Source organism: Tachypleus tridentatus, chromosome 8, assembly GCF_004210375.1.
Source record: "Tachypleus tridentatus isolate NWPU-2018 chromosome 8, ASM421037v1, whole genome shotgun sequence".
In the NCBI taxonomy this organism is placed as follows: domain Eukaryota; kingdom Metazoa; phylum Arthropoda; class Merostomata; order Xiphosura; family Limulidae; genus Tachypleus; species Tachypleus tridentatus.
In genome coordinates this window covers 6,999,352-7,011,710 of record NC_134832.1, presented here as the reverse complement: position 1 = coordinate 7,011,710, position 12,359 = coordinate 6,999,352, and the positions used below count along the sequence as shown (strand labels likewise).

Sequence of the window (12,359 nt, the reverse complement as noted above, 5' to 3'; positions counted from 1 at the left end):
TTTTGTTTTTTTAAGGGCTGGTTTGGTGATTTTATGCATGTAATTTACTGGGGTAAATACTGCAAGCCTTAAGGCTAATTGTATTACTCTGTTCTGTTGTATTTGTAGTTTTATAAGGTTTGTGTCTTACTCATTATAGGTTATTTGACATCTGTATTTCATAAGTGGGCATTTTCTATTCATTTTGTATATTTTAGGGAGGTTGCAGATGTGCAGCTTATGTTCTTGCCTGCAGTGAACTTTGTGTAGTTGATACATTTTCTAATCATGGCTTGTATGTTCTGAATGTTTATTCCACGTTAAAACAAGTGTTAAAGATGATACAAAAGAATTTGATGTTATTTGTTTTTCTCTGCATACCTATTAACGTAATTTTGGTTTTCTTGAGAGGTTTCATGTTTTTCCATGGTTTTTTGAAGAAGGGTTTTGCTTGTGTTATAGTCAGATGTAGTATCACTTGCTAGTTAAATTCATTGATTTTTGGACATGGGTTATTGCTATGAGTGGGTTTCTAGGTATGCTACAGATTCTATATGGTAGGCATATTGAGAGTGTTATGTTGGGCAATGGGATGTCATTAATAAATATGATTTATAGGAATAGTGAAAGGACAAATCCTCGAGACACTCCTGCAGTAACATTAAATGCTATTAACATTTTGATAACTTAAACTTTAACTACTCTAATGGCTAGAAAGTTTGATGCTCATCTAATTATAGTTTTATTAATTTTTATATGTTTTAGTTTATATTTTATTGCATTATGTCACACACAGTCAAATGCATTTTTAACATCTAAAAATACACTTATTATAGTTTGATTATTAAATGATTTGTAGACTGATTTTGTTAGTCATCTGAGGTGATTTATTGTTTACCTGTTTCTCCTTGATGTGTTTTTAGATGTCTGATAGCAAATTATTTGTTTTACAGAAGTAGAGGAGTTTATTCAGTGTTTTTCCATTAGCTTACCAAAATAATGGGGCAAAAAATGTCTTGTTTTGATCTAGTGATTAGTTTTTTTTAGGTATTACAATGATTATTGCTTGTATCCAAGTGTCCAGATACCTAATCAGTTAGTTGTGCTAGATTGATATTATTTGTTAATTGTAGTTTCAAAAAAGAACTTGTTTTCATGTGGGATTCTAGATCTTAATGATTCAGGGTAGTAAATTGCTTTTCTGAAGTTAACATTTTCCTTGCCTGAAGACGTATTTAAAATTGGTAGATACTTTTCTGCACCACCTTCCCAACTTTCCTCCCTACTGATGGTGCATTTCCAAGAATGCCTTGTCAAAATGTGTAGGTCGTGTTGCCCTCCTATTGGTGGAAAGTTACAGCATTATAATGATTGTCATAGGCTGGCACAATATATGTAGACACAAGTAGGGGTGGGAGTTTTTTTCAAGGCCTGTGGTATGAGCAGGAATTTTCACAAGGTGATAGCTGTTTGTGGTACAGAGAGGTAAGTATTTGTCTGAAATACATTTTCAGGTAAGGGAAATGCTAATATTGATAATTAAGTAATGAAAACATGTTATGAGAGGAAAACATATTTCACTATTACTTGTTATTGTAATAATGTTTTTGTTTGGAGCATATGACTGCAGTTACAAATAATTAAGTTGGCTAGTTAGGCAATTTAGTTGTGTAAAATGTTTGAATATGATAAACACAAAAATGATATTCAAAAAATATTTGATTCATCAAAATATTTTGTATTCACCTATCATACTAACTAAACAGTATACTTGTTTAAACTTATTTGATGACAATTTTCATTTTATTTGGTGATAATAGAAAATACTTCATTTTATAAATAATGCACCTCAACCATAGTGTGTGTGTGTATTGGAAAATTAAAAACTATAATTTAAAAACAAATTAAAAAATACTTTTATTCAGCCTTAAGCTATCTTCAGCCTTATGTCCTTTTGTTCAATACTGTATTTTGTATACTTTAGTGAAAATGAATATACATTAAGTTTAAATAAGAAAAATTGTAAGGAAGGGCTTCATTAAAAACAGCAAATCCAAACCTCTGACTAATTATATTAACTTGTTATAACTTAAAAACAAGCCAAAACAAAAATAAACAAAAAAAATGCTGCACTTCTTGAAAATTATAATCCCACAGTTATAATGTGGGATTTTAAAATGTACCCTAGGTTTTGGAGTAAAACCCACATTACAGTGGGGATATACCATCTATCAGTCTTAACCTTCATTCACCAATCTTATGTAAGAAATAAGAGTAGAAATAGATATAAAAATAAAAATTAGGAGAGTGAGATGTGGGTGCTCAAGCCAGCAACATCTCACACCTATATCATCCTTCACTGCCTGCAGACAGTTGTGGGAAGGTGACTGGTCTCCCAAGTAAAGAACAAATAAAAATAATTGAAATAAAATAAGGAAATTAGGTACTACCATTTGGGGGTAAGTTGAAAACTTACCTCTTGAAGTTAGCATTCTATCCCCCAATAGAAAGGCACTAATTGACAGTACAGCAAATGAACTATACCAGCATAAGTGTCCCCTCCAGCTATCCAAACAAACTAGTATAGCTCCCAACCACCACCCTTTCACCAGGTCAATCTTTATGAAGTTAAGTGTAATAGCCTGACTTTTTAGAACATGGTAGTTCACCATTCTGTATTATGAATTTATTATGATCAGTTATGCAGTGAAACATTGTTACTTATTTTTAGAAAATCTCTCTTTAAATACATGTATATGTCCCACTTTAAAAAAAATCTTCAAATGATTCATGTTCGTGATTGAAGTTTCAATTTGAAATATCAGTTAGACCAAAACACAGAAGCACCAATTAGAGAAGTTTGATAATGTATGATTCGAACACCATTATTGTTGAGGAAGACATGAATGTTACTTACAAAACAGAGAAAGGAGTTGGATGATCTTAGCATTGTATCATTTTCTTCTCCCCTCTGTAGTTCAAATTCTCCAGGGCTAATGGAACTGAAACTTGATTGAGATGACTAGTCCTTTATTGTTATATATATGTGTGCTTAAAAAGATTGAGGTTATACGTTATTTTTATGTTTAATCTGTAGATTTTTCCATATGTAAGATAAGGTTTTAGGCATTTAATTACACCAGTGTATAGTTACATACTTTGTTGCAATTTATTTGTGTATGTACGTTAATGGAAATAATAAAGATAGCACAGTAGTGATGCACATACAGGATTCGCAGACAATTAGTAAGGCAACTACATATCAGTGTATTAGTGTTATAAAGCAGTATCAAAGAAATGCAACTAAGTTGTACAGTTGAATTAAATGTTTTTTTTTGCATGTTAATATGTTGTGTTTATTTTTTGATGGGTTGCATTTCCAATTTTTTGGTTAAATTTGTCAGAAAATACATACACAGTACTGTTCAATGATAAAAGCCCTTCTTTCAAAAATTATAATCTGTCATTGCAATTATTAGAAGTTAGTTGAGTTTTATGTTTTGACAATAACCAGTATATAAAATAGAATTGAAAAAAGGAATACAAGAAAATGTAACTCAGATCATAATTAAATAGTTTGGGAGAATTGTACAGATGGGACAGATTTATGCTATTTTTCTGAAATTTTTTTCTCTCTTTACATAAGTTAAAACTGTGTAAATATCATTATTCAGACTTAAAAGTGTGCAAACTATTCTTATGATTCTAACTTAAGTTATATAATTTGCCTTGGTAAATAGTTCTTTTTCTTTTCTTGAACTTAATTCCTTTGAATCATATCTTGTAACTTGGAGATCTCTTGCATTGTCTCTTTCTCTTTGTTAACTTACTTTTCTTCATCTTCCTCATTTTCAGCCTGTTTGCTATTTTGTCCATGCCTTGCCTTCTTTCTCAGGCTCTACCTTAAGGACCTGACACTTTCACTAAGGTCATTCATACTTGTCTGTTTTCCACCTTGATTTTTATTTCTTATTCTGTGGTGTTTAGTTAAGTTGGTATCTTTGACTCTGGAATTTGTTGGGTCAGGATGCTCTACTTTTGAGAGTTTGTTTCCCTTGGCCTTATCTTATCTGTAAGGGTCTCTAGCTCTTAGTTCTTTGGAGAGCTGAGTAGCATTTCAGAAGTTAATATTTTCCTTACCTGAAAATGTATTTCAGATACTCACTTCTCCACAGAAATACTAATCCTTTCTCCACAGTTCTGGTTGGTCTTTTGCTTCATTAAGAATGAGCCTTTGATGAACACAATGTGCTCAAAGTACATATTGTAAATGAAGGATGTTTGACTTCATTACCATCAACTGGTAGAGTACAGGTAGTAATGTGTGTGAAGGTAGGAACCTCCTTTAAATCTTAGTGTAGGTGTAAGTATCTTTTCAGCAGTGGTGTGAGGTAATAGATTTTGGTTCTTTAAAGAGGTCAGCATCTATCAGAAATGATACTTTTTATCAGGTATGAAAACTTTTAACACTACAAAAAAAAATAGTCTGGAGAAAAACAAAATATGCAAATTGGATGTTAAATCAGAAGTAAAGATCCAACGTTTTATATTGTTCATTTATAGTAATTGAAATATTTCCTGACTGGTACTATGCTATTTTAAAGAATTTCAAGTTTTTAGAAAGCCTCACAATCATTTATGTTTTTGGTTTTTATTTCTTTGTTGGTTGTTTTAGGAGTGATAGATAGGATTCTACAGGCTTGAATACCTTCTTGCAGCTCACTTTATATTATACGTTTTTTAAACTATTGAAATATATTTTTTATGAACCAATTACTGCACTTTATTCTGTCACATTGGGAGTTTGATTGGTAATTTGAACATGCTTTTTCCCCAAATACAGGCAGGTGAATTGGGCCTTAGTGACCATCATCAAAATGCTATTGTGAGTTTCCTACGCTTTGCAAGATACCAAAGAAACCAAAAACTGAGAGTCATTGAATGCTGTTTTGAAGATTTAAAAAGTTCTAGGCAAGTATATTATTCTGTGTTAGAAATACTCTTAATCATATACTTATAAATATTTGTTTTGTTCTTGATAAGTAAATGATGTGAAAAGATGCAATTTTTATTTGAAGCTCATTATAACTGAAATGAACTAAGGAGCTTTAAGTTACTGAAGTCAAAATTGAGTACACTGCTTAGATCAGTGACTTCCAACATTTTTCTGACTAATTTAAATTCTAAAATGTTATGGACTGTTTCATGTAATAAATTTTTTAAAGTAGTTTTATATTGTAAAATAAACTGTTGCATGGGGCTAATTTGAACACATTTTTGGCATAAACATATGATCCTAAACATGTTTTAGCTATACAACCTTATTTAAAGTATTCAGATATGGGGACCAGTTGGGTTTTTATACCTTTTTGAAATTCAAGCTCACATGCATATTTTCGTAAATTTAAATTTTGAACAACCTATTCAACTTATGTTCAACATAAGTTGGTTACACCAAACAACTAAAATTTATTTTTAAACCTGCTTTGGTGTAGCAAAAAAAATCTTGTGTTTCAATACCATACCAGTACACCAAGATGTTTTAACAAATACAATTTGTTTTTTAACTTGTGTAATTTTCCAGAAAAAACAGTAGTTCTTTGTATGGCTTCTGTATGAAGCTATATGATTTCAGTTTTGCTCACCCTCTACACACTTCTCTTCAGGATTGTACCTCATTTGATTGTTTTGCTCAATCTGTTTGTGTCATACAATAGAATGGAGATATCTAATGTGTGAAGACCACTCAACCAAGAGTTTTCTCTCTTTCTTTGTATCCCTGTATGTGATAGGTAAAAGTTTCTTTCTTGATCTGCCCTGACTTCTAATATACCTGCAGTTGCCTTGCTTCACCTTGGACTCCTACTTCTCACTTTGGTGGGTTTCTATGCCCCATTGTTTTATTCTTTTCTTTGGCTTCTCTAGGTGAGTGTTGTGTTTTTATTCTGGGCTCTCAAACTTTCTTCAGCTTTATCTGTGTTTTGAAAAGAGGTGTATTTTTGCATGTTGACTTCACTCATTGGGTCTTCAGACTTGCATTTCCTTGATGACAGGCTTCTGCTTGCCTCTTCCATTGCTCAGTCAGTTATTCACATCCACTCCTCATGTGGGTTTCTCTTCTGGTTGGAGAAGTGTTTTACTACCCCCTCATAATATTTTATCAATTTGGGAATTCTCTTCTTCATTTTATTGTTAAGCCCAACCTTCTTCACTTTGGTTGCAGAACATCAAGCAAACCATTATGTTTACCATCTCTGCTTCTCTGTCTGTGGCTGAGGTTTTCAAGCTTTTGGGATGTGGTCTTCCTTGGAAGTGCTAATTTCCCTGGATTGGACATGTGCATTCCCTTCATTGGATACTTCTTGTCCAATATAACTTCCCTCTTGATCCCTTGGACCATCCACCTTTCTTGATGCCCTCTGATTTTTTGGACCAGTAATCAGTTGAGGAGACTATTCTCCATATCTAGATCCTGGTACCCTGGTAATCCACTATTGTCAGCTTTTATCATTTAGAAAGAAGGAATAATGTACCAATCTCTGTCTGGACAGACTCTGGAGTTCATGTGTCAGGCAAATGAACTTCTTTACAGAGTGGTGTCTTCATCCTCACATTTTGCTGTTGGTTTGTATGTGTTTCTCATTCACTCTTATGTCACACTTTCTGTCAATCAGTCTTCAGTTCCCCTCCATTTACCTGTAGAGATAGGTGCTTTCAGTCAAAACTGGAGGGTTTTTGAATTGTATTTCTTCCCTCCAATTTGACTCATATTCTGGGTCTCTTCCCTTATCCAGGCCAAACCTTGTGCTGTGCTGGTTCTTCTATATTGGCCACTTACATGTGGTTCCCTTTACTCTCGACCTTGTTGGAGCAACACACCTTATTTTATCTACCCTTTCTGTTTCCTAGTCATCCTTGATTTTGCAATTTTCATTTTGCATCCAATTCTCCTTCTTTCAGAAAGACTTTTGTCCTGTCAAATGTCTTTTCACAGGGGCTTGCCCTGACATGTCTACCTTCCATTCAGATGCCTCCTTTTCTGGACCTCCTCCCCCTTGTTCTGGACTGGCCTAATCTGACATAATTTCCTCCTCTTTGGACATTCATGGAGCAACACACTCTACCTCTTTCTTTTTTCTGTTCACTCCTCTGTCCACTGCAGTCAGTTGTTTTCTTTCCAGATGTTACAGTGCCCTATCTTTTTGTGTCTTTTGTCCAGTATTGTGTCACAGCTTCAGGGACTTCTCTCATATTGTATCTCTCATTGCCTATACCTTTTGCCTTTTCTTTTTCTTTATATCAGTTATAAGTCTTGCTTCAACCTCTGGTGTTTCCAAGGCTTCTGCCCCTCCATTACTCTTGTTACTCACCTGTTCCAGCTTTTCATCTGGTTATTTGTTCAGGATTTGTCTGTTTAAATTCTTGCTTTTTACAGATCTGTCATCAAACTCTCTACTTTTTCCCTCTTCCAGAAAAGTATATCTTCTTTGGGTTGTTCTGTTTATTTCATGTGGTCCATGAAATACATTTCCTTTGTTCTGCTGGATTGGGAGTTCCATGTTGTTGTTCTTATCCTGTTCAGTTATCCCTTTGAACCCATTGCAGTTTATTTCTTGTAAGATATTTCTCTTATAACCTCAGTCTTCTCTCTCCTGACATGCAATCTTTTTTTTCTTCCAGTTTTTATGGCAATCTTTACCATTTCTCTTGTGTTTTTCGTTATCCAGATCTGGGTAAGTCGTTTTGCCTTTTCTCCTTTTTTCCTTTCCTTCCTCACCTGTATTCCCATTCATTTTTGAATCATCTCCTTTGTCTAGCTCGTTCTCTGCTGTGTTATTTGGCTTGTACTGTCTCCTTTTATTGTTCTCGTTTCTGTTTTATTATTTCCTCAAATTATGCTCAGTGGTTGGGTTTTTCAACTCCTATAATTGATATATTTGGATGAGTCTGTGGCCAGTTACCATCTGCATATTCTTTGTTCACACTTAATTTGTCATCTAACTCTTTCTGTAGCTGCTGATATGGGGACAACTTCTGTCACTCTTTCTCTGCCAAACATTGCCTGTTTCCCTTGGGCAGATAGTCTTCCTTCTGTGTTAGTTCTACAGAGTTATACTCACCTGTAACTGGAGCAGGTCATTATATTATTATTTCATTATCTTTTATTGTCATTTATACATCACATTTCAAGATCCCTCCATGTGATGGGTGCTGCCTGGTCAGGTTGGTGAAATTTATATTTTAACACTATATCTGTATACTTCTCCAATGCTCACTGTGGACATAGTGTTTTATGCAAGGCCACTGGACATTTTTCTGGTCGTGTGTCCTGAGAACTATTACTGATGGACTTCATGAGTAAAGCAGATAGGGGCTTTTTCCTATCTATACTGATTCATGATTTCTATAATCTGGGAATTTGTTTTTCAAAATAGAGAAAAGCAAATACCTACTGCACTGTCTCCAGTAAATCATTCCTTTTCTCCCCCCTCTATTTTCAACTAAAGCAAGTGACAAGAAGACTGTGGAGGTTTCCTCATGAGTAGGTTTTGTACAATAATAGTCTCAAAGCAATATGTACTCACTTGATAAGAGGATTGTTATTGTTATGGTGCATATTATATACAGTGTGGTGTAAAATCTATCAGGCAACGTGCTTTTGTTGATTGTTTCCTGCCCAGTTAAACTGCACTTGACATTATCTATTGTATATCAAGGGTTTTTTTCTGAAGGATTTTATCCAGGTGGACCAAACTTGTTGATTTTATGTATCACTGTTATGCTATGTATTATATACACAATATTGTATGAAATCTATTATGAAAGGTGTTTCCTGCCCAGATGATCTGCACTTGACATTATGTATTGTATTCCAATCATTATACATTTTAATACTTTATTGAACTGTTGGTAGACTGTATTGAGCAAAAGCCAATCTAGTTGCAATTACATTTTTTTATTTTTATAATATTAAAAAATTATATTATTACTTTAATAAACTGTTGACAGGCTGGATGTAGATTTGGGTCGTAGTTCTGAGACCCCTGGTATGTGTGGTCATCAGTATTTTTGTTTGTCTTTCTTATCCTGTGTAAAAGGTTCTTTTGCTTTTGTGGGTTCTGGCTTCCTTGGAGCCCATTATTTCTTTGGTGCACAAACACACTTGGGTTTCCTCAGAGACTTTGTGGATTAAAAGGATTCTTTCTCAGGTTCCATTATCCCAATTTGTGAACTTCTCAAGGACTTGTTGTGGTGATTATTCTTTTATTCTTTTCTTCAAATAGAGTATTGGAAACCCTTACCACTTATTAGTTCCTAGCTATTGGGGAGGTAGACCATGGAGAATCCTCATCATAAGGACTTAGCACAATTCAGTGAGAAGTGGGATGGTGATAACAGTGTCAGTGTAGTACAAGTTAACCACTCAACACCTAATCACATATCTTTTGAACCCTCCTTTTCCAACCAAAGTTTATTCAGAAAGTTGAAGTAAAAATACATTGTATAGACAATGTAATATGGAACTAAAGTACCCTCCTCCTGTAGCTATTAATATTGACTTTCTGATCACTTGTGTAAAGTTACTCAAACAATCACATTTTCATTCTGCCTGTGACACATGAGGGTTTCCCCTTTATATTACAAATGAAGGGTGTATTCTAAACAAGACAAAATGTGGTCTTTCATTGCTGTGCCCCTATGGTAAAGTTTGCACTGACCTCTCCACCAATTTGATGTGGAATTCTAGGTATTCTGTGTGTAGATGTGAGTTATTGTTTTGAAATTGTACATTTCCCTTACCTGAGAATGTACTTCTGATAGATAAGAACTTCTTCACATTCCCATTTTTGTTGCACTTTTTCTTTTGTCTTGCCCTGTCAAAGAATAAAGTTACGTGTGAAGTGCAAGGGAGGAGCTACCGTGCATGAAAGTTGTCTTGCCCTTCTATTGTTGAGGGACTTCTGTCAAATAATATCATCATGCACTAGCAAAGTTTACTTTAAAGAAAGATGAAATTAGGTGGGAGCTGCCTTAAGTATAGTGGCATGTAAATTTTGTAGGCAGATGCACAAGGAAGATAGCTATTCTGTGTGTCAAGGCAAGTATCTGTAAGAAATACAATTCCAGATAAGGAAAATCTGAACTTTTATTACTTTTCTTCTATGAGTCACTGCTGGAGAGACACTTCATTTAATACCAGAACACACACCTTTTATGTGGACAATGTGAAATAAAAGATTCCCTGAAATACTATATATCAGATTTGCCAAAGTACAAGACAAAACAGTAATTACCTGCCAATAGTAAATGAGCATTTGATGGCTGTGACATGCAGTATAATGTTTGAAAAGTTATGGCTTAATTGCCAATAACTGGTGAAGTTGTAAAAACCAGTAGGTCTAAAAGTTGTGATAAAAATCATATAAACTGCAGAATGTTTTTCAACATTCCTCCTAATCCTCTAGGTCAAAATGGACTTGTAACAACTCTCACTGAGCTACATTCAAAATTTAATTAAACTACTTCACTATCAACATATATCAATAAACTTGGCATGAAAGCATAGTTTTTAATATAAGTTTTAATGTGTGTATTTCAAAAACAAATTTCAATAAATACTTAGTTTCACTTTTATGTATCGTGTGATCCTTCATTTCACCAAATTGGCCATTTTGGATGTTTTCCACCCTATATTATTTTTCAAGTTCCAAGAATTTACACATTTATACATTAGGTACTCCTGAGCTGAAATGAAAACTTATAGCATTTATTCTTCTTGTTTTAATGAGTTTCATGCTATAAACTTAATCTTGCATATCATGCCTCTCTTAGCACATACTATCTTTAACATGTTGGTTCCTACATGGCCAACCAGTGGGTCACGATAGTCTTTCAGTATGACCCACTGGTGAGTTGTACTCTATGTTCTTTTTAAAGGGCCACTAGTGGGACTCTGAAAAGTATTAGCAAAATAGGCTTGGGAGCCAAGATGTTAAAAAATGTGAATAATTCTCTGACCTTTTTTAATAGGTTATTTACAAACAACAGAAAGAGAAGCTTTTAATTTATTTTGCATCTTTTCACTCCAAAGTGGATTCATTCTTACAATTAGTTTTGAGTCAGTACTATTTCAGTTAACCTTTATTTATTTTCACTATGCCACTAAGAACATGTAACATTAATGCTGAACAAAAAATATAACTTTCATTGAGACTGTGAGAGTAAAAAGAAGGTACACATGTAAGTACTAAATGTCTTGTTTTTATGTATGTATTTTATTTATTGGAGAGTGTGCTAGCACTCTATGCATGAATGGCAAAGGTGCCCATATTAAATCAGTACATCATGTAGACTTTCTTTTCTGCATGGGCAGTAGAAGCTAGATATGTTGCTCTATCTCCATTGCATATGCCACTTTTCAGTTATCAAAAGTGTTCAAAAGTCAAAAAGTGGCAAATAACCTAAACCAAAATTTCTTATTTTTGCTTATCATCTTTTTTTAACCCTTTTGCTGCAATTTGTGATTAAAGTTGCATGAAATTTTTCTTCCCTTTAAGTACATAAGTTGATAAAAGTCCACGAGGAAGAAATTTGCCACTTCACTGCAGTAATCTACAACAGTTGCTTTATGTAAACCATCTCGTGATACTGGACAAATTTCTTCTTTGTTGACTTTTGTTAACTTACTCTTAAAGAGAATAAAAATTTTAGGCGACTTTAGTTGTAAAATACAGCAAAAGAGTTAATAGGCCTAGTGTTTGTTTAGTTCTAGTAGTTACAGGTTTATCATCATTTGAGAAAGTGAAACAACATTCATAATCTTTGACTACCTGTTGTATTATTATTTTTTGTAATATTACAAAAAAGATAAAAATCATAATTTTAGTATAAATGATGTTATTATCCCTTGAAGTTAGCTTTTTGATATAAACCTGGTGCTCATTTAAAAAGCTTAAGTACAGGGCAAAAGAGGAATTACCAGCTAATAATGGAAAAACATTAGATAACTGTATCACGTAGAATGCTTGGTGCCTTAGGCACTGTACAATTGATATTTTGAAAAGCCAACCCCCATATTATGTTTGAATTGATGAAATAATAAAACAAGAAACAATGCACATACAAGCCCTCAGAAGCTAGATATGAAGAACTATCTTTGTATAGTTGCTTTGTCTCTTGTGTACATAATGGTTTTGGCTATTCAGAGCATTAAAAAGTTAAAAACTGGCAAACAACCAAAACTGAGATTTCCTATTTTTGTTTGTCATTATCTTAAACAGGCCTAGCATCTACCCAGTTCTAACAGTAATAATGTTATAATTTGATACAGGATAACATTCTTCAAAATATTTGATTACTTCTTTTATTATTATTGTAAG

At 33.6% G+C, this 12,359-nt stretch overlaps 1 protein-coding gene across 5 annotated transcripts in view; it reads left to right on the top strand.

Moving 5' to 3' along the window:
• Window positions 1–12,359, top strand: part of LOC143258474 (leucine zipper transcription factor-like protein 1) — a 121,671-nt gene that overhangs the window by 28,171 nt on the left and 81,141 nt on the right. For all 5 annotated transcript variants that reach the window (XR_013032307.1, XM_076517496.1, XM_076517498.1 and 2 more), the window contains exon 2: window positions 4,823–4,950. Coding sequence is in view for 4 of the 5 variants with exons in the window: in XM_076517496.1 (XP_076373611.1) it covers window positions 4,823–4,950 (128 nt within the window). In the remaining variant the exon portion in view is untranslated. The remainder of the gene's footprint in view (window positions 1–4,822; window positions 4,951–12,359) is intronic.